Here is a 13,310-nt window from a genome sequence, read left to right as displayed (position 1 = left end):
ACTGAACACAAAATGCAGTTTTAAATGAAACTGTTTATTATTAAGGGAGAAAAAAATGCAACACATGGCCCTGTGTGAAAAAGTGATTTGCCCCCCCCCCCCCCCCCCCCCCCCCCCGTTAAAACTTAACTGAGATTAATTGAGATCTATCAGTGTGGAAAAGGTTATAAAGCTTGTTGCTTAACAAAAACAGACCGTGATAATCTGGATCAGTTACATCATCAGTATGGTTACATTCACGGGACATCTTGCAGGCTTCAACTGTAAACTGTGTCTGATTAATCTGAGCAGCGTTATTCTTTTAAAGCTTTGATTTAGGCTTTGGTAGATGACTGGAGGAGTAGTGAGAGATGAGCCTGTCAGCTTCCCTCCAGCCAGTGAGAAGAGCTCCATGGACGGTGGAGAAGTAGCTGGGATGACTCGCCTCTCCAGCAAACAACACCTGCAGGGGCTGGATAGGACACACCGAATAGTGTGTGAGTTGACAAACCCTTTTTTTCCCCATTCTGCAGTGCAAACATACTTGTGACAGTGATGGCTTTGAAGGTAGAGGCTCCATCATGTTCTCCAAGTCTTGCAATGAGCAACCTTTTGAAGGGTAACTGTACGATCCGCATGTCCAGGGGTTGTTCAACCACTGAGAGCGCAAGACTCTCCGGGGAGTGATGATGGGGTTGCCTAAAACATACACAGTTAGATATCATACAGAAGTCCTGGTAGTACAGGAAAGCCATAAAAGCTACTTATTCACCTGTAAACATGCGGATGAGTTGAGTGATGGCGTGCAGGACCTCCTGCTCAGGTAAAGTCTCCATGTACTCTGACTCATGCCCAGCGATCCAGCCACATAAAACATGGCTGTGCCTGAGGGTTATTTCAGTTTTACCCAGTAAACACACCATGCAAAAGCAACATTCAAGCATTTTCAAGTACGTTCAATACCGTCACTGTCCAATGAAACCCATGTACAGTGGAACCTCCCAAGCCGAACACCCTGGAGGCCTTAACAATTTTGGAGTTCACCAAAAATCTTCTACAAAAGCCAAACAACACTTACAATACAAACCACCATCAAGTGTCATGTCAGCATGTGCATCTTAAGCTTACTGAGTACAGTATACAAATATACTTGGGTATAATAATACAACAAAGAATGATTCGTGTTTGTTTTTTTTATGCAAAGAGGAAAAGTGTGATGATAACTACAGAATCAAAAGTAACTTACTGCAAAACGGGGAAAGGATGAGCTGCGCAGTGCAATATGGCCGATGCAGTTACTTAAATATCAACTATATTCATGAATCAATTATATCACATATACGCTCTATGGAACATTGAACTAATTCCAGAAATACCTGTAGAATACCACTTGGTGACAATATTTACTGTGCATATGACAATAAAACTCTTGAATCTTGAATCTATTGCTCTGCAAACACAGTTTGACAGTTAAGAAAGTTGAATTGTTACTTATAACTTTGCCTGTATAGTGAATACAAGTTGTATGATGGTGACAGTTTGTGCATGGAACAAACAAATTCATTTGACATTATTTTCTATGGGAAACATTGTTTTGAAATTCGAACAACTTGGAAATCAACCATCGTCAAGCAACAGAACGTGTTCAACTTTAGAGGTTCCACTGTAACTCCAAATGCGGTGTTTCCTATTACTGCTGTGGCAAGATACAGTACAGATATCATCCTTTTTATGCAATAAACACATACAACTTTGTTTCATAATAGCAGCAGAAATCAAAGTAAAACATGTTTTATGCGTATATTTATCTATCAAATCATAACCAATCAGTCAGATCCAAAATGAAGGCACTCTTCAAACACTGACTGCTGACCTGTCAGTGGGTTTTACCACAGTGAAGCCAAACAATTTCTTTATCCAAGATCCTGGAACATCCTGCACCTTGTCCACAATGGCATCCTGAACAGTGATGACAAATAAGTTGTATCATTCTCATGAATGTGGCCCACATTTTATTAAAAGATGGTCAGAAAGGTGCGAGGAGGCAGCAATTTAAGCATTTTCTAACACGGCCCAACACCGTGACAACAGTCGAGATCATGCAGGCACTGACATGACGACTCACCTCATCTTCCCACACCAGGAAGATGACCTCGCAGTCCTTATCCCACCATGGCGAATCAAACTCCACAAATATTTTATTAATGGTGCCAAAGCCGAACCTCTGGATAGAGTGCATCTTGTGTAGAGGAAGAGGAGGATGGAACAGAGTGGAATAGTGCTTCTTTAAGTGGCCTGGAGAAAGACAAGTAAGGACAATTGAATAAGAATAGTTATTCTCTTGGAATACCACAGACACGGAAAAATGGCAGAAAGGTCGGCTTTAACAATAAATGCTGGATCTTGTGTTCCGGCTCTGATGCTTCCATTCTGCCGTACCCCTAAAAGAGGAATAAAACCAGGCGTGGCCAACCAGTCAGAGATCAAGAGCCACATTTTTTACTGTGTTACTGCAAAGAGCCACATGATACACCTGAACATCATTCCCTCCTCACACACATACCTTTGCTCGGTCAAATTTATGTGACTGCGAAGTTCAGTCCCTTAAGGAAATTCCAGGTCGATGTTGGCGTGGACTGAGCTAAAGTGTCGCTGAAGATGTGAAGCTTTGATGCTTTGAAGTGCGATAAACACGCCTGACACAAAAGGCAGAGTGGCTTGCCGTAAAATATGAGCTCTCCCACTCTGGTAAACACGTCCCGTGTTCATCCACATATTTTCGTTGAACTGTGCATTTTTTCCCTCCCATTTTTCAGAGCAAATTTGACAAATTATTTTCTCAAAAGATCGCGATCCGACTGGGAAACGTCTAGCTATTTTTATTCAATGCGCATGCCAGCGAAAATACCGTAATAAACTCCAGCAAAGCGCACACTACTGTAATGAACTCATGCAAAGAGCGCACGCAAATACCATTATTAACTCAACTTTGATATGCTTTCATGCCTTCTGTTGAATCACGTCGTGGTGTAGTGCACTCATCCATATGCCATAATACCTAAAGGAACCGTCATGATCACATGATCGGCAGCCACTCTCTTCCCGTCTTGGCACTCAATGGTCACGTGTGTGTCTGGCTTCTCTGTGTTGTTCCAGTGGATGCAGCGAACTGGCTGATTGTAGGTCACCACATCAGCAGGGAGCTCTGACATCAGTTTTCTCAGCAGACCTTCATAGCCACTGGAATAAAGACGAAAATACAACGTGATGAGTTTCTTGATTTATTGTAGCAACTTAATAGCGTTTTATTTTAGGTACATATAAGAGGAAGCGGGTGTGGTGGTAGTCAACGTTTAATATCAATCAATACTCCCTGCATGAGAATCCGTAACAACTTTTAACTTTCACGAAGGCAATCATATACGTCATAAGTTAACATAGATTTGCATGGTTGTGGATGACCGCAATGTATCTCAATATGCATCCTCTAATTGTTTAGGATACTTATAATCAAACTCCAGTGAGGTCCGCTCTTTTGAATGAATGAAAAACAGTTACGTTATCATTGTTATGCAATATAAATATATGCTAGAACTGCACTATGACACTAATACCAATAAAATGACTTCAGTGGTTAACACATAATTATGTTACATGTATTCCAGCTTGGACTACAAACCCTGGTAAGGTGCAGTCAAGTCCCGGCAGACATTTATAGATGCCATAACCACCCAAGCCGACGTCATCCATGCTGTAAGTTCCATTAATGCTACACTCCACCTTCAGCATGGTGCTGATCATGCACAGTTGCAAAGATCTTGTGGCTGCATCGGCTACTTTCCACTTCTCAGCTGCTCTTCGTAGCACCTGCATCAAAACAAGATGAATGTGAATGTGGTGGAACACTGATATTATTTGTGTCATACCTGTGACCTGTAGTGAAGACCTGCAATACGGCACTCATAAAGAAGTGTTGGGGTTTAACTAGCCTGCCTGATGCACATGGCTGTATATTGCACGGTGCCCCATTTAAAGGATGCTCGTAAAAAGACACTTGATCACGATGTCTCATGAATGTAGCATGGTGTCAGAGGTGGGCTGAAGTGGGTCAGTGTTTGCAAGGCATGGAGTTCCTGATATTGTCATCTCAGATAATGGTCCTCGGCATGCCAGTGATGAGTTCAAAGACTATTGGGAGCCCCCAGAAAATATACCTCATATACTCAATATGTTCTTCACAAGACCCCAAAAGCAGTCACATCCCACTGATTCATATTTAAAAAAAAAAAAAGAAAGAAAAGAAAAAACAACGCCAAGGACTTTGAGTTTGGACCGTTGCACAACTCCCTGGTACGTGACAGAATAGTATATGTCATTTATAACGACCAAGTGAGAGGCAGACTGTTAAGCGAGGCATATCAAACTCTAGAAAAAAAAACTCACTGATATCTGGTGTGTAAGTGAGATAACATCCAGCCAAGTAAAAGACAAGTGAAATAAGCAGACTACGAACTGTCAGACAGGGTGAACGCTAACACAGAAGAAAAAGAGTCAAGTTGCAGCAGATGATTCAAACACCGAACAAAAAAAATGTCCTGCAACAGCCCAAACATGTAAGACATGCAACAAGAAAGATCACTTTGCTCGGGTGTGCAGTAGTGATGGAAAATTTGATCGACTCATGGAGACACAAGTTGTTAGGAGACACTCACTGAAGTGAATCGGATATTCGATTCACTCGTAACAGAGTGCATGTACAGAAACTCACACTAGCGCAACAAGTTAAACCAGTGACCAACAAAGAGCGACATATTGCGGATGCTTTGAACGATCAGAAAGAATATCTGCTGGAAAGGGAATTGGAACTGTACAGGGTTGGCCAAACGAAATAACTAAGGACCACAAGAACATAAGCCCCATTGGACCTTTCACAACGAGCTGCACAGTGGCCGAGTGGTTAGTATGTTGGCCACACAGTCAGGAGATGAGTTTGAATCTCCGCTCGGGCATCTCTCGGAGTTTGCCTGTTCTTCCCGTGCGTGGATTTTCTCCGGGTACTCCGGTTTCCTCCCACATTCCAAAAACATGCATGTTAGGTTAATTGGTGACTCTAAATTGTCCATAGTATGAATGTGAGCGTGAATGACTGTCTATATGTGCCCTGTGATTGGCTGGCAACCAGTCCAGGGTGTACCCTGCCTCTCGCCCAGCATAACCCCCCGCCACCCTGATGAGGATAAGCGGCAGAGAAAATGGATGGACGGCACTCACACGTCTTGGCTGATGTTCAAAGCAGCAAAGCTCTTTGTTTCATGTCAGCTGAGGCGAGAGACGCTAAAGAAACTCCATGAGCCACACTATATGATTGTTAAGTGCGTTTTGTATAACGTCTCGGTATGCCACTCGCAACGACAACCGCAACAGAAACCCAGGAGAGCCAGTAATATCACACCCAGCACCAGACAGACTGTGGGAGAAGGTAGGGACAGATCTCTTCAATCTGAGAGGATTTCAGTTTCTACTGTGTGTTGATTAGTTCCCAGATATTGCAAAATTGGCAAGACACCACAGGTAGCAGTGTCATAGTCGCTCTGAAATCAGTATTGTTTTCTTTATGTAAAATGATAATTGAAAAACTATTTTAAAAAAGTGTTTTGTGTTAACATTTTTGGGAGTCTGAAACGGACACACTGGATTTACACTATTTCTAATGGGAAAAATTGATTCGGTACGAGTACATTTTGGTTTGTGTCAGACCTTCTGGAACGGATTTGCCTGTATTTGCCTTTTGGGTGTATAAATGATGTAAAATGCAATAATTTTTTACCTCATTATGTAATAAATATCCTCCTGCATATTAAAGATGCTGTTTACAGTAGAGCTAGTCGAGTATTGACAAAAACTCCTAATCCAATCCAATCCACTTTATTTATACATTTTATAAACACTGTTTCCAAAGTGCTGCACAGACTAGCGAAACCATAAATAATAAGTAAATAAAGGAATGTAAATGTAAATAATAAGTAAAAATTACGACAATAAAAACTAAAAGATCAAATAGAAACAAAGAAACGTACTACAATAAAATATTTAAAACAAGAAATCAAAACAATAAAAGCCAAAAGTCCAAGAAGTAGGTAAAAAATAAATAAGTAAATTTAATTAAAAAAACTAAAATAAATAGAACCAATAAAAACTTAAAAAATAATAAAAGACACAGAGGACCACACGACTCACGCCGAGTTAAAAGCCAGAGAATAAAAGTGGGTTTTAAGACGAGACTTAAAGCTTTCAATTGTGGGGGCCGTTTTTACATGAGGGGGGAGAGTGTTCCACAGCTTTGGGCCGACAACAGAAAAGGCCCGGTCTCCCCTGGTCTTAAGTCTGGTCTTAGGCACCACCAGTTGGAGCTGGCCTTCGGACCTCAAAGTGCGCGCTGGAGTGTAAATTTGGATGAGGTCCGAGATGTACTGAGGGGCCAGCCCATTCAAAGCCTTAAAAACAAACAATAAAATCTTAAAATCAATTCTAAAACGCACAGGCAACCAGTGCAGGGAAGCTAAAATTGGGGTAATATGCTCTTTTTGGTTGCTGTTAAAAGCCGTGCTGCAGAGATCTGGACTAACTGTAAGCGAGAGAGTAATTTATGGCTTATTCCAAAGTAAAGGGCATTACAGTAGTCCAGTCGTGACGAGATAAAAGCGTGCATGGCTTGTTCGAAATGTTGCAATGATAAAAATGATTTGACTTTGGATAAAAGCCGAAGATGATAAAAACAAGATTTTACAACGGCATTGATTTGTTTATTAAGTTTAAAATCACTATCAATGATGACGCCAAGGCTGGTGGCTGTGGGACTGACATGGTTTTTCATGGGACCCAAGTCCAAGTGGAGGTCATTATTATTAAGGATGATAACTTCTGTCTTCCCCTCATTGAGCTTTAAAAAATTTTGAGCCAACCAGACCTTGACGTCACTAAAGCACTCAAGAAGGGGAGTCAGGGGGGCATGGTCATTTCTTGTAATTGGTAAATAGATCTGGCAGTCATCTGCATAAAAGTGATAGGAGATGCCATGCTTTCTAAAAATTGTGCTAAGTGGGATTAGGTACAGAACAAATAGGATGGGCCCCAGGATTGATCCCTGGGGGACTCCACATTCAAGGGGGGCAGTAGATGAGGTGGAGTCACCAAGTCCCACAGTAAGGCATCTCCCTGACAAGTAAGACCTAAACCAATCAAGGGCAGTCCCCCTGACACCCACACAGTTTTCCAAGCGAGGTAAAAGAATAGTATGGTCCACTGTGTCAAAGGCAGCAGTCAGGTCTAAAAGCACTAAAATGGCTCCTGAGTCATGCCACCGTGACACTTGCACGATTTTTTGCCTCCATGTATAAAAAGTGTAAAGAGTACTTTGCTCAATGTTTGCATTCTGTTTATGCATAAGTTCGTGACCGCAAAGGGTTTACATCGGCATGAAATGCACGACTTATTTGCACCTACAGTACTGCTAGTACATGCAACACATCGCATTGCATATGCATTGTCACCACCACTTCCCGCATCCGTGAAGCAGTCGTGGCATTATTTGTCCCCGCTTTGTCCCACGTGACGCCACACTAAGCAGGCATCACCCTTAGGAAGGAAGATCCAATATTCCCCCGACTTGTCCCAAGCGAAGGTGAACCCGTTCGTGAGAATGAGACAGGCTCTGAGAAGCACCGCGGGCACTGTTTACAAACAGGTTGTGTTGCGTTCACGACTAGTTCACGCAAGTGGCACAAAGATTATGCATGCCTACAATTTTTAACATTTCATGCAAAATTGCGTACGGCTGCAGGGACAAAATGTGGTATTGGGGAGTTACAAGACTGAGATACAAGTCTGATACACATGGCACAGTACAGCATGTTCATAAAAAGACACTTGGTCATCACACCTCCCGAATATAACTATACCTCTGTACGAATGAATTGACCCACACTGGGCCATGGTTCTCCTCCTCTCTCATGAAACGCTGAGCACTCGACCAGCAGCTCAGCAAACATCTGCTGAGCAGGATACACATCTTCAATGCTCAATTTGCGACCTTAGATTAAAAAAAAACACTGCATAAGGTCACCATACTAAGTAGGCTGGCCACCATGAATATTTGGAAATTGGGCTCAAAAGTCACCTGAGCTGGTAAAGACATTGGCGATCCAGGGAGGATGTCCTCCGATGTCCACGGCCTGGTTCTCCGGCTTGAGGGCCTCTGGATCTAGCAGTCCATATTGTCGCGCCAAACAAAACACTGGGTTGCCCTCGGATGGCCCATGGATCCAGTTTGCACCGATCTCTATTATGTTATCACCTACAGGCAGAAGCCATGGCCAAGTTTAGCTGTGTTTCTTCTCATTTTAATATTGCACTGTTGTATGATTAGCTAAAAAACTCTGGTCTGTGATAAGACAAACATATGTCAAAGGAAAAATACAGCAAAAAGGCATGATGTAAAAGGAAAAATCTTAAATAAATGTTGATACCAATAACAACACAATCCTTTGTCCTACATATATACTCTATATAAATTTTTAAAATATCAAAATGGACCCCCGGATCCTTTGAGTTTACAGTATACAGCGCTCTGTGGAATTTGGACCCCCTGGATTGCAGTAAAAAGACATAGTTGGTTTACTTACCAAATTTGCCCGTTTTTATCCTTCCTCCACTTCTAGCTGTAGCTTCGAGTATCCTCACGTGATTAAAACCTGCTTTGATGAGTTTATGTGCTGCTGCTATCCCTGATATCCCACATCCTACTATTACTATTCTGGACTCGACACCGGCGGACATGACCGAGACTGACTGGACAGCTAAACACGACAAACGGCACGTCTGCCAGTTACTGTGTACAATTTAAAGGTTTGCAGCCGACGAAAGACTTTGGACGCTCCTCCTCCAGCCGCTACCAGCCTTTCCAGTCTAAGACGCTAGACAAGTGAGACTGTGCATTATCCGCAAATGCATTTAAAAGAGTGTAGTACGCTATGTAGCAGAATGTCCGCCATGATAGAGATGGGCGGGGCTAGGCGCACAACGGCGTACAATGTATGCATTAACGCTGAGCTGAGTATAAAATAAAGTACGTGCGTACACTTCGACGAAATGAATGAATGTTACTTACTGAAAACGGAATGAAAATGTGTAAAAATCAATTATATTACAGAAATATCAAATATATGTAGATATCAATAAAAACCTGAGCACATGTAGGAAAGCAATTTTTTCCTACTTTATTTTACTTTTTCCCCCTCCATACAGTGTTACCAACGCTTAACAGACAACATACACGTAATAATAAATAATAACATTTTAACTGAACTTGGATTTACACATTTGATGTAGAAAACATAAACGCATTAAATTTATATTGTTTTTGCAAATGGTTTACTCTAAAACGTCATTGAAAATGCACTACAATTGTGGACATAACATGTCATACACAGACAATAGACAATACACAGATAAGATGGTCAGGAAATAGATAATTACAAGCAATACATTAATTACCATTCCAACAAGTCCATTTTAAAAAACTTGTTATATGGATAATTATCTAAGTATGTTGTACAATGCAACATTTATTTCAGTAATGGCATTGTACTGTATATACATTTGATCGACGATAGCCTAAATCACCATCACTGACTTGTCAAAGACAACACTTCGAGTCTTGGTCACCCTCCTCTTTATTTGCAACTACAAGTGTTAAAAATCTACAACGTTTTCATGACACATACCTGTCTTTGTCTCTGGGAAACCTGAAAAATGACAAATCTGATCTTTCAGTGTTTCTGGATTATGCTTCCCATCATGGCTGCCTCACCCGCGCACTAATGAAGTGAATGGCAATTAACTAGAATATTTATCTAGAATAGACATACATACCCAGACGCCACATCAAGCATTGAGCCGTACGTCAACGTCGTCGCCATATTGAATGTGGCAAGAGTCGGAGCGGAGAAAACGCCTTATTCATGTACTGCATAAAAGTGTACGACTCGTTTGACTGCCCAAACCAAATCCCAGGGAATAACCTTTCACATGGAAGACTTAAGACAATTACCTCTGATAGTAATTGGGTGTCATGGTGGTATATATTTTCATCAAAACATACACTGTACATCTCAGTTTACACAACCAAAATATTGCAAACCCTGTCAAACTGGCCGTCAAACAATTGTGGCGTTTTTTGCCATCTTTGGGTCCTGCCGGAACCCCCGATGAATGTTTGGTGGACCGGTCCACCTCCTGGAGCGGAAAAGTGTCGTTTCAGCAACTTGAAAAAAAATGTGATTTCGCGACAGCCTCGGCACTGAAAAAAAGGGCGAAAATCAACCCCTGGGAAAAATTGGCTTTTTTTACATCTTTGTGTCCTGCCGAGACCCCCAATGAATGTTTGGGGGGTTTGGTCCACCTCCCGGGTCGGAAAAGTGTCGTTTCGGCAGCTTGAAAAAGTGCGATTTTGCGACAATGCCGGCACTGAAAAAAACGGCGAAAATCGACCCCTCGGAAAAGTTGGGATTTTTGCCAACTTTGAGTCCTGCCGGGACCCCCGATGAATGTTTGGGGGGTTTGGCCCACCTTCCGGGCCGGAAAAGTGTCGTTTCGGCAGCTTGAAAAAGTGCGATTTCGCGACAGTGCCGGTACTGAAAAAACGGGCGAAAATCGACCTCTCGGAAAAGTTTTTTTTTTTTTCATCTTTGAGTCCTGCCGGGACCCCCGATGAATGTTTGGGGGTTTGGTCCACCTCCCGGGCCGGAAAAGTGTCGTTTCAACAGCTTGAAAAAGTGAGATTTTTGCGACAGTGCCAGCACTGAAAAAACGCACGAAAATCGACCCCTCGGAAAAGTTGGGTTTTTTGCCTTCTTTAAGTCCTGCCGGGACCCTCGATGAATGTTTGGGGTGTTGGGCCCACCTCCCGGGCCGGAAAAGTTTTGTTTCAGCAACTTCATTCTCTATTATGTTATCACCTACAGCAGAAGCCATGGCCAAGTTTCGCTGTGTTTCTTCTATTTTTAATATTGCACTCTTGTATGATTAGCTGACAAATAAACTCTGGTCAGTGATAAGACAAACATTGGTCATCTGATCATTGTGTTCAATGATCACAGCAGGTGCTGCACTACATTCATCAAATTTTAAAAAATGAAACAGAAAAATGGCACGATGTAAAAAGAAAAATCTGAAATGTTGGTACTCATAACTAATAACAACACAATGCTTTGTCTGCTCTATGTTTGTTCACGCTTCTGGCTCCACTGTCACCACTACTTTCTCAAACTACGGTGTGGGCTGAGGGTCAAACAGGACGTGCGCACATTAATTGCAAGTTAAAACAATTGTGCGGTTAAAGGAAACTGCAGTATGTAGCTCTTAGTAGAAAAGTTTGGACACCCTTGGATTACATTAAAAAAGACATAGCTGGTTTACTTACCAGATTTGTCCGTTTTTATCCTTCCTCCACTTCTAGCTGTAGCTTCGAGTATCTGCACATGATTGAAACCTGCTTTAAAAAGCTTTTGTGCGGCTGCTATCCCTGCTATCCCACACCTATTACTATTCTCGCATTGACACCGGCACGCATGACTCAGACTGACTGGACTGCTAAACACAACAAACTGTCAGTAGCTCTGCCGAATGTAAAGGTTTGCGGCCGATGAAACACAGACGTTCGCACGCTCCTCCGCCAGCCGCGAGCAGCCATTCTGGTCTAGCTCAAAAGACGCTAGATGTGCATACTGAAAAATCAAAGGATGCTATGGGTCGCTTATATATTTATTACTTATAGATATTTTAATATATATTTATATACATGTGTAAATATTTTATAAATTGATGTATATTTTTTAATTTGGTAAAAAGATGAAAAAACAAAGCCATATGTTATTTTGAGTGATCAGTATCAACATTTTCAGCTTTTTCTCTTTACATTGTGCCATTTGGCTCAATTTTTCACATTTTTGCTGTTTTTTTGGTTCAGTTTTATTTTTACAATGTGTCGCGGGCCAATAAAAGATTAGGCGTGGGCCACAAATGTCACCCGGGTCGCACTTTGGACACCACTGAGCTACACAAAGCTTTTCCTAACACCAACAAAGCGGTAAGCCCGTCCGTGTTAAGTGTTGCCTCTAAAAATCATATGTTTTATTTTGGTGAATGCCAGACCAGGTCACTTTCCCACTATGTAAACAGAAATATAAAACAAACTCACAGCCCTGAGCTCTGCGTTGTGTTTGTTGATGGTAATTAACAGGAGACTTTGAGCACTGGTCAATGCCGTGCCGTGAGGCTCACGTGACACACACTTTGGGTCACGGGGCTCATGAACTGCCAAATTTACAACATGTAATACTAGTAATATAATAATAATGATTAAATGATCAAATTAAATACAGTTTTCGAATTAATTAATGATGATTGATCATCCTTTGCGGCTATGTGTGAAATACGCCCCCTTTACTGTATTTTAGGAACAAGTAAACAGGACATAATTTTATATATTTGTATGTATTAACAGCTCCAAATGAAATGAAAATTTAAATCAATAAAAGAGGACATACATCTGAAAATCTATTTAGCCAACACTAGTCTCTTTAATAGCAGCAGAAAAACATTTCAATCACACGTTAACCGTGTTATTATGAGCCATGAGGGGTTGCCTTAAAAGACACCATGCATTTTTTTTTAAAAGTTCAATTCACTGTTTTGAGCGTAACCGTATTTTCTGCGATTTCCGAGCATAAATGCATTAAATGCAACAAATTGTACTTCTGCATTAAGTCCGTAAAAATGAAAGCTACTGTGTTAGCTTTACAGTATTTTCAAAGGACGAAGGACCTACTACTTAAAAAGAATCACTTAAAGCTGGATTAGCTTCAATTATTTACCCAATTATTACTGGCTCACGGCATGAAGAAACAAAATTAAACACTAAAATCAGCAAAATGGGAAAAACAGAGCCAAGGGGTACAAAGGTGAAATGAAATACTGTGGATGATATTTATGTGTGTATATATACAGTATATATGCATATGTACTGTATATATGGCATGATAATGTAACCCTCGCTGATATTTACAATACTTTTATTTAATAGATTGTTATTGCTAGCTAGTGCTTAAGCACAATAGGAATTACTGTACCTACTGTGTCATTGTGGCCTAAATAGTTAAGTACACAGCTGCAACAATGCCAAGTGAATCACAGTAAAAGTATCACAGTGTATTTCTAATACAGGCACGCCAAAGTATCCTGACTCCTTTAAAAAAAGTAAATGATTCAATAAA

General features: G+C 41.2%; 1 protein-coding gene across 2 annotated transcripts; it reads right to left on the bottom strand.

Annotated features, from left to right (window-relative positions):
* Positions 1-115: 115 nt before the first annotated feature.
* On the bottom strand, positions 116-9,956 carry paox (polyamine oxidase). Of its 2 annotated transcripts, none has more exons than XM_054799614.1 (10): positions 9,910-9,956; positions 8,156-8,332; positions 7,938-8,068; positions 3,659-3,846; positions 3,038-3,219; positions 2,105-2,274; positions 1,853-1,938; positions 752-864; positions 524-678; positions 116-451 (listed from the first exon to the last, which is right to left on the bottom strand). In XM_054799614.1, the coding sequence occupies exons 1-10, from the start codon at positions 9,920-9,922 to the stop codon at positions 302-304; spliced, it is 1,365 nt and encodes a 454-aa protein (XP_054655589.1). In that variant the 5' UTR covers positions 9,923-9,956; the 3' UTR covers positions 116-301. The 2 variants fall into 2 exon arrangements, with proteins under 2 accessions (XP_054655589.1, XP_054655588.1); XM_054799613.1 differs by lacking the exon at positions 9,910-9,956 and adding an exon at positions 8,661-9,262.
* Between the last annotated feature and the right edge of the window lie 3,354 nt (positions 9,957-13,310).

This window comes from Dunckerocampus dactyliophorus, chromosome 14 (assembly GCF_027744805.1).
Source record: "Dunckerocampus dactyliophorus isolate RoL2022-P2 chromosome 14, RoL_Ddac_1.1, whole genome shotgun sequence".
Taxonomy (NCBI): domain Eukaryota; kingdom Metazoa; phylum Chordata; class Actinopteri; order Syngnathiformes; family Syngnathidae; genus Dunckerocampus; species Dunckerocampus dactyliophorus.
The sequence above is the reverse complement of the archived record's forward strand: the minus strand, read 5'-3'. Positions and strand labels throughout refer to the sequence as shown.